This window comes from Salmo salar, chromosome 07, assembly GCF_965601325.2.
Source record: "Salmo salar chromosome 07, fSalSal1, whole genome shotgun sequence".
Classification (NCBI taxonomy): Eukaryota; Metazoa; Chordata; class Actinopteri; order Salmoniformes; family Salmonidae; genus Salmo; species Salmo salar.
Genome location: NC_138297.1, coordinates 65902501 through 65912500, shown reverse-complemented (window position 1 = coordinate 65912500; position 10000 = coordinate 65902501). Strand labels below are relative to the sequence as shown.

The 10000-nt window shown below is 40.7% G+C and overlaps 1 protein-coding gene across 1 annotated transcript in view; it reads left to right on the top strand.

Moving 5' to 3' along the window:
• Positions 1-10000, top strand: part of LOC106592269 (voltage-dependent calcium channel subunit alpha-2/delta-4) — a 208379-nt gene that overhangs the window by 191757 nt on the left and 6622 nt on the right. Inside the window, exons 29-33 of the mRNA XM_082977228.1 lie at positions 5825-5895; positions 8515-8590; positions 9016-9068; positions 9628-9683; positions 9892-9909. Of these exons, the coding sequence (XP_082833354.1) occupies positions 5825-5895; positions 8515-8590; positions 9016-9068; positions 9628-9683; positions 9892-9909 (274 nt within the window). The remainder of the gene's footprint in view (positions 1-5824; positions 5896-8514; positions 8591-9015; positions 9069-9627; positions 9684-9891; positions 9910-10000) is intronic.

Sequence of the window (10000 nt, the reverse complement as noted above, 5' to 3'; positions counted from 1 at the left end):
ACTGTAGTGTCCTAGAACAGAGGAACCAGTCCATGGTAGTGTATAACTGTAGTGTCCCAGAACAGAGGAACCAGTCCATGGTAGTGTATAACTGTAGTGTCCCAGAACAGAGGAACCAGTCCATGGTAGTGTATAACTGTAGTGTCCCAGAACAGAGGAACCAGTCCATGGTAGTGTATAACTGTAGTGTCCCAGAACAGAGGAACCAGTCCATGGTAGTGTATAACTGTAGTGTCCCAGAACAGAGGAACCAGTCCATGGTAGTGTATAACTGTGGTTTCCCATAAACAACAGCTGGAAGAAAGGCCTTGTAGGAACTTACTGTCTAATCTCTCCACTGGGACAGAGGGAAAACACACCACACACACACACACACCAGAGGGCCATTACACTGGGCTTGGCTCCTGACTAATTGTTTTGCTGGTTTTTATTGTCAGTGTATCGACGTAGAGGCTTCCAGTGCCGTGTTAGAAAAGTGTTTATCTAGGAATCACATTATCTATCCTCTCTGTAGACCAGATAGGTTGGATATTGTCTCCTTAGTCCATGTAATATATTGCTTACCACATGCTCGTGGTGTAATCTGTGTGTGGGGGGGAGGGGGGGGGCGGGCAGGAAAGCTTGGTGGGTAAAGCCAGCTGATCCTGTCAACATGAAACAGAGATGAGAAAACATGCTTTATCCGCTGTCCTACTTCCTGCACCCTTCGGGCGGCACGATTTACAGATGGAAATGGTCCATTTACACAAATGACAACACGTGTCACTCAATTCAGCGCTTCCTAGTTCCAGGTATCAAACCATGTAACAAAGTTATTTCAGTTATATTAAAACCAGGAAAATCTGGAGAGTCCCCTGCTGATTCTAGACCCATAAGTTTAATAAATTGTGACAATAAAATAATAAGAAAGCTTATAAGCAATAGCATGGTACAAGTCTTACTACACGTGATACATATCAATCAAACACGGTTTATTAAAAATAGACACTTACAAACAAATACAAGAACGTGTTTCAGTTTAATACAATACGCAAAAAATATAAGATGTAGACAAGATATAGATTTATTAATAATGGCTGTATATAAATATTGTATATTGTATATCCCCTAAAGAAAAAATATACACAAAAAGTACATGATCTGATGAAATTGCTTTAGTAAGGGGCACAAGACAGGGATGTCACCTCTCCCCCTCCTGTTTTCACTGGCAATTGAACCGCGTGCAGAAAGAATTAGACAAGACCCAAACGTAACAGGTATCAATGTTGGTAAATATGAACATAAACTCAACTTTTTTACACATAATCTCCTGATATTCCTGACCAATATTGAAAACTCAATGCCCCCTTCGCTAAAACTATTTTCAGAATACTCAAAAATCTCAGGATATAAAATGAACGTTGGGTAAAAAAAAACAGAAAGAAATGGCAATAGGTAAAATAATAATTCAGGATCTACAGCAATCCTTTAAGGGGACCACATCAAATATGAAGTACTTAGGATAGGTTGGAACCAAAATTATTTTCCAATCATTTCGTTCTGAACAAAACAACTTTTGTTCTGTTCCACTGTTCCGACCAGCAAAATAAAGTTCTGAACTGGTTCGAACCCCCAAAAAGTACTGGTTTATGTATCGTTCCTTTTTTCTGTTCCTTTTTTAATCTGTGAAATCTATTGTTTTTACATTTAGCTCATTAAATGACTTAACCTATCAGTGCAGATAGAGCAGGCAAGCTAGTTGTTTACATGCGTGTTGGACAGACAAGTGTAGGCTATGGCACAAGATGCGACAGAAATGTTATGGGTGGGGAGAGAGAAAAGAACAATATGAAATCAGATCTAGTTAAATGGAACAGTCTTCCCATAAATCTTACAGGTAGAATAAACATCTTCAGAATGGCATGGCTCCCAAGGTTTTCTATATATTTTCGGTAATACCAATTACCACACCGATGACATTCTTTAAAAATGTGAGTGGTTTTACGTCGATACACTGACAATAAAAACCACCGAGAGTGGTTTTAACCTTGTATCAACTCACTACCCAAGGCTTTTACTTGCTACATATAGTTAAATGCACTAAAGAGGAACAATGGGTCCATATTGAAGATGTGCATGCTCATCCATCACCAGAATCTTGTTATGTGTCTATTTTCAAAGTATAAAGAACTATTAAAACCGTCCTAGTTTAGAACACTAAAACAATATGGAAGAAAATGAAACGTGTTCTACAAGAACCAATATCCCTCCCTGAAAACACCCCCCATGGAACAATCCTTGGATAGCTTTTCAGAAGTCTCCGATAAAATGGTCCTCATGGAAAACCAAAGGCATAGAAACCGTAAATTACTTATAAATAGGAATTACTTTTATTGACGGCTTTAAAAAGCCATGACAGCTTTAAAAAGTCATTTTGGATCGACCAATGTAGATGTGTTAAAATACACACACACACACACACACACACACACACACACACACACACACACACACACACACACACACACACACACACACACACACACACACACACACACACACACACACACACAGACAGACAGACAGACAGACAGACAGACAGACAGACAGACAGACAGACAGACAGACAGACAGACAGACAGACAGACTAAAATAGGTCACAGGGAACATAGTCTATCCCCACATACCTAAATTGAAGCAGCACTGCAAGCACACACACACACACACACACACACACACACACACACACACACACACACACACACACACACACACACACACACACACACACACACACACACACACAGACAGATACAAACTGTAGTGTAAAATGACAAATAAAATGATGAATGAACGTATGAGTGGGCTAACACAGTCTTTAGCTCAGTGGGATAACACAATCTTTAGCTCAGTGGGATAACACAGTCTTTAGCTCAGTGGGATAACACAGTCTTTAGCTCAGTGGGCTAACACAGTCTTTAGCACAGTGGGCTAACACAGTCTTTAGCTCAGTGGGCTAACACAGTCTTTAGCTCAGTGGGCTAACACAGTCTTTAGCTCAGTGGGATAACACAATCTTTAGCTCAGTGGGATAACACAGTCTTTAGCTCAGTGGGATAACACAGTCTTTAGCTCAGTGGGCTAACACAGTCTTTAGCTCAGTGGGATAACACAGTCTTTAGTTCAGTGGGCTAACACAGTCTTTAGCTCAGTGGGCTAACACACTCTTTAGCTCAGTGGGCTAACACAGTCTCTATCTCAGTGGGCTAACACAGTGTTTAGCTCAGTGGGATAACACAGTCTTTAGCTCAGTGGGCTAACACAGTCTTTAGCTCAGTGGGCTAACACAGTCTTTAGCTCAGTGGGCTAACACAGTCTTTAGCTCAGTGGGCTAACACAGTCTTTAGCTCAGTGGGCTAACACAGTCTTTAGCTCAGTGGGCTAACACAGTCTTTAGCTCAGTGGGATAACACAATCTTTAGCTCAGTGGGATAACACAGTCTTTAGCTCAGTGGGATAACACAGTCTTTAGCTCAGTGGGCTAACACAGTCTTTAGCTCAGTGGGATAACACAGTCTTTAGTTCAGTGGGCTAACACAGTCTTTAGCTCAGTGGGCTAACACACTCTTTAGCTCAGTGGGCTAACACAGTCTCTATCTCAGTGGGCTAACACAGTGTTTAGCTCAGTGGGCTAACACAGTCTTTAGCTCAGTGGGCTAACACAGTCTTTAGCTCAGTGGGCTAACACAGTCTTTAGCTCAGTGGGCTAACACAGTCTTTAGCTCAGTGGGATAACACAGTCTTTAGTTCAGTGGGCTAACACAGTCTTTAGCTCAGTGGCTAACACAGTCTTTAGCTCAGTGGGCTAACACAGTCTCTATCTCAGTGGGCTAACACAGTGTTTAGCTCAGTGGGCTAACACAGTCTTTAGCTCAGTGGGCTAACACAGTCTTTAGCTCAGTGGGCTAACACAGTCTTTAGCTCAGTGGGATAACACAGTCTTTAGCTCAGTGGGCTAACACAGTCTTTAGCTCAGTGGGATAACACAGTCTTTAGCTCAGTGGGATAACACAGTCTTTAGCTCAGTGGGCTAACACAGTGTTTAGCTCAGTGGACTAACACAGTCTTGTGATGCCCAGATGACCCACATCAAACCCAATCAGTCACACTGGACATTACATCCCATGGTACAATGCCAGAGATATTACTTAGCAAAGAGATCTCAATGAGTCTGGACTGCTCCTTTACGACTTTGTGAGTCCTTCAAATAAAATGTCCTCATAAACTAAAAGCCCTAGGACCCAACCCAAATCCTCAGAGGTAGCAGAATAGTGGAACAGAGTCCACCGCAGGCTAGTAGAGGAGAGACGGCTACGGTCACTCAAACACTAGCTGTCCTCCATACACCTAACCTCCACACATCTCTACCTCTACCCAGCTGATGAGCTGTCCTCCATACACCTAACCTCCACACATCTCTACCTCTACCCAGCTGATGAGCTGTCCTCCATACACCTAACCTCCACACATCTATACCTCTACCCAGCTGATGAGCTGTCCTCCATACACCTAACCTCCACACATCTCTACCTCTACCCAGCTGATGAGCTGTCCTCCATACACCTAACCTCCACACATCTCTACCTCTACCCAGCTGATGAGCTGTCCTCCATACACCTAACCTCCACACATCTATACCTCTACCCAGCTGATGAGCTGTCCTCCATACACCTAACCTACACACATCTCTACCTCTACCCAGCTGATGAGCTGTCCTCCATACACCTAACCTCCACACCTTTACCTCTACCCAGCTGATGAGCTGTCCTCCATACACCTAACCTCCACACCTCTACCCAGCTGATGAGCTGTCCTCCATACACCTAACCTCCACACATCTCTACCTCTACCCAGCTGATGAGCTGTCCTCTATACACCTAACCTCCACACATCTCTACCTCTACCCAGCTGATGAGCTGTCCTCTATACACCTAACCTCCACACATCTCTACCTCTACCCAGCTGATGAGCTGTCCTCTATACACCTAACCTCCACACCTCTACCTCTACCCAGCTAATGAGCTGTCCTCCATACACCTAACCTCCATATCTCTACCTCTACCCAGCTGAAGAGCTGACCTCTATACACCTAACCTACACACCTCTACCTCTACCCAGCTGATGAGCTGTCCTCCATACACCTAACCTCCACACCTCTACCCAGCTGATGAGCAGTGTAGTGTATTATATAATGTGGTAGTGTATTATATAATGTGGTAGTGTATTACATAATGTGGTAGTGTATTACATAATGTGGTAGTGTATTATATAATGTGGTAGTGTATTATATAATGTGGTAGTGTATTATATAATGTGTTAGTGTATTACATAATGTGTTAGTGTATTACATAATGTGGTAGTGTATTATATAATGTGGTAGTGTATTATATAATGTGGTAGTGTATTATATAATGTGTTAGTGTATTACATAATGTGTTAGTGTATTACATAATGTGGTAGTGTATTATATAATGTGGTAGTGTATTATATAAGGTGGTAGTGTATTATATAATGTGATAGTGTATTACAAAATGTGGTAGTGTATTACATAATGTGATAGTGTATTACATAATGTGGTAGTGTATTACATAATGTGGTAGTGTATTACATAATCTGGTAGTGTATTACATAATGTGTTAGTGTATTATATAATGTGGTAGTGTATTATATAATGTGGTAGTGTGTGTTACATTTACTATGCTGTCAAAAACGGCGTGTATGAAATGTTAATGGTATCGTTGTAAAGACAGTGTGGTCTTCTCCCTGTCTGTCGGTCTGTCTCTAGGTGGGGAGGTTCTTTGGAGAAGTTGACGGCTCAGTGATGGCACGCCTTATCAAGATGGGCATGTTCAAAAGGTAAGACAGTAGTCTAGATAACACCTTCTACTGTTCTATATCTCATGATAATACCTTCTACTGTTCTATATCTCATGATAATACCTTCTACTGTTCTATATCTCATGATAATACCTTCTACTGTTCTATATCTCATGATAATACCTTCTACTGTTCTATATCTCATGATAATACCTTCTACTGTTCTATATCTCATGATAATACCTTCTACTGTTCTATATCTCATGATAATACCTTCTACTGTTCTATATCTCATGATAATACCTTCTACTGTTCTATATCTCATGATAATACCTTCTACTGTTCTATATCTCATGATAATACCTTCTACTGTTCTATATCTCATGATAACACCTTCTACTGTTCTATATCTCATGATATACCACTGCACCTGTCCCTTACTGTTCTATATCTCATGATAACACCTTCTACTGTTCTATATCTCTAGATAACACCTTCTACTGTTCTATATCTCATGATAATACCTTCTACTGTTCTATATCTCATGATAATACCTTCTACTGTTCTATATCTCATGATAATACCTTCTACTGTTCTATATCTCATGATAATACCTTCTACTGTTCTATATCTCATGATAATACCTTCTACTGTTCTATATCTCATGATAACACCTTCTACTGTTCTATATCTCATGATAATACCTTCTACTGTTCTATATCTCATGATAATACCTTCTACTGTTCTATATCTCATGATAACACCTTCTACTGTTCTATATCTCATGATAACACCTTCTACTGTTCTATATCTCATGATAATACCTTCTACTGTTCTATATCTCATGATAACACCTTCTACTGTTCTATATCTCATGATAACACCTTCTACTGTTCTATATCTCATGATAATACCTTCTACTGTTCTATATCTCATGATAATACCTTCTACTGTTCTATATCTCATGATAACACCTTCTACTGTTCTATATCTCATGAAAATACCTTCTACTGTTCTATATCTCTAGATAACACCTTCTACTGTTCTATATCTCATGATAACACCTTCTACTGTTCTATATCTCATGATAACACCTTCTACTGTTCTATATCTCATGATAATACCTTCTACTGTTCTATATCTCATGATAACACCTTCTACTGTTCTATATCTCATGATAATACCTTCTACTGTTCTATATCTCATGATAATACCTTCTACTGTTCTATATCTCATGATAACACCTTCTACTGTTCTATATCTCATGATAACACCTTCTACTGTTCTATATCTCATGATAATACCTTCTACTGTTCTATATCTCATGATAACACCTTCTACTGTTCTATATCTCATGATAACACCTTCTACTGTTCTATATCTCATGATAATACCTTCTACTGTTCTATATCTCATGATAATACCTTCTACTGTTCTATATCTCATGATAACACCTTCTACTGTTCTATATCTCATGATAATACCTTCTACTGTTCTATATCTCTAGATAACACCTTCTACTGTTCTATATCTCATGATAACACCTTCTACTGTTCTATATCTCATGATAACACCTTCTACTGTTCTATATCTCATGATAATACCTTCTACTGTTCTATATCTCATGATAACACCTTCTACTGTTCTATATCTCATGATAATACCTTCTACTGTTCTATATCTCTAGATAACACCTTCTACTGTTCTATATCTCATGATCACCTTCTACTGTTCTATATCTCATGATAACACCTTCTACTGTTCTATATCTCATGATAATACCTTCTACTGTTCTATATCTCATGATAATACCTTCTACTGTTCTATATCTCATGATAATACCTTCTACTGTTCTATATCTCATGATAATACCTTCTACTGTTCTATATCTCATGATAATACCTTCTACTGTTCTATATCTCATGATAACACCTTCTACTGTTCTATATCTCATGATAATACCTTCTACTTGTCTATATCTCTAGATAACACCTTCTACTGTTCTATATCTCATGATAATACCTTCTACTGTTCTATATCTCATGATAATACCTTCTACTGTTCTATATCTCATGATAACACCTTCTACTGTTCTATATCTCATGATAATACCTTCTACTGTTCTATATCTCATGATAATACCTTCTACTGTTCTATATCTCATGATAACACCTTTTACTGTTCTATATCTCATGATAACACCTTCTACTGTTCTATATCTCTAGATAACACCTTCTACTGTTCTATATCTCATGATAACACCTTTTACTCTCTCATTTTACATCTCAAACTGCTTTACTTTGTAAAACACTTGCCATGTTGCGTTTGGTTATTAGTGTAACATATCATACTGTGTGTCATCACAGGGTTAGCCCTTTGATTTGATTGGCTGGGTCGGGTTTCTCTTACATCTACTGTACACCCTATTCCCTTTATAGTGCACTTCTTTTGACCTGGGCCCATAGGCAATAGGGTGACATTGGGGACACCCCCATCTCTTTCATCATGTAGCTGCGTTGAGGATCTTTCATCTGTGTCTCTGATGTAGAAACACTCCTGAGTGAAGTGATTCTATCTATAACAGTTCAAAGAAATGTGAGTGTTTGATTTAAGAGGATATTACGCAACCTGTTTCTGTGTGTCTCTGTGTGTCTTCAGGGTCTCTCTGTACGACTACCAGGCCATGTGTAAGATGGGAGGACATTCTGCCAGCAGCGCCAGACCCCTTCTTAGTGTGAGTATACATTATAACAACAGTCTCTGTGCACTGAATCCATTTCCTCTCTCTTGTTTCTCTGAGAGTCATTCTATGTTGTGTATCTTTCTTTATCACATACTGTGTGGCTGCATGCTCATTGGATGTCTAGACTCGGTCACGGTGAAGCACTCTGTGACAAATGTTTCTCTCTCTCTCTCTCTCTCTCTCTCTCTCTCTCTCTCTCTCTCTCTCTCTCTCTCTCTCTCTCTCTCTCTCACTCTCTCTCTCTCTCTCTCTCTCTCTCTCTCTCTCTCTCTCTCTGTCTCTCTCGTCTGTCTGTCTGTCTCTCTCTCTCTCTCTCTCTCTCTCTCTCTCTCTCTCTCTCTCTCTCTCTCTCACTCTCTCTCTCTCTCTCTCTGTCTGTCTCTCTTTCTCTCAATCCCTCTCTCTCCTCTCTACAGCCCTTCTATGGTCTGGCGGCTGCTTTAAAGTGGTTCCTCACCAACTTCCTACTGTAAGTGTGTCAGAGAGATCAGAGGTCGTTGGCTGCTGGTAGCTAGTTAATTCTCAAGAGCCATTACAATGTACTGTCACTTGTTCTGTATGTATGGCTCTCTCCTTCTCTCCTTCTGTCCTTCACTCCTTCTCTCCTTCACTCCTTCTCTCCCTCCATCTCTCTTTCACACCTTCACTCCCTCTCTCCCTCTCTCCCTCTCCCTCTCTCATCACTCCTTCTCTTCCTCTCTCCATCTCTCCTTCTCTCCCTCTTTCCATCACTCCTTCTCTCCCTCTTTCCTTCACTCCATCACTCCTTTTCTCCCTCTCTCCATCTCTCCTTCCCTCCCTCTCTCCATCACTCCTTCTCTCCCTCTCTCATCACTCCTTCTCTCCCTCTCTCCATCTCTCCTTCCCTCCCTCTCTCCATCACTCCTTCTCTCCATCACTCCTTCTCTCTCTCTCCCCTATCTCATCACTCCTTCTCTCCTTCTCTCCCTCTTTCCTTCATTCCTTCTCTTCCTGTCGCTCGCGTTCTCTTTCACTCATCTTCTTTCTTTCTCCTTCCTTCTCTGTAGATTTTTACTGGAGTTCAACATCTGTGGTCTCTGGCACTCTGACCGCTTTGCTGAAGGTAAACAGTCCAGTAAAGAGCATTCATTCCTATTCACCTCATTCAGCTTCCGTGTGTTGTGTTGCACTGTTTGGCTTCAATGTCCCAATCTGTGTGTCTCTCATGTTGTCTCCTGTCCTGACCACACCCACCCATGTCTCTATCACCATCATCATCATCCTCATCATCACCTGTCAATCATTCTCACCACCTCATTCCTCCCACCCAGCCAAGCCTGGCTTCAAAGGTACAGATTAAACCTATTGGGTGCGTGCGCATGCGTGCGTGTGTGTGTGTGTGTGTGCGTGCGCCTGCGTGCATGTGTGTGTGTGTGTGCG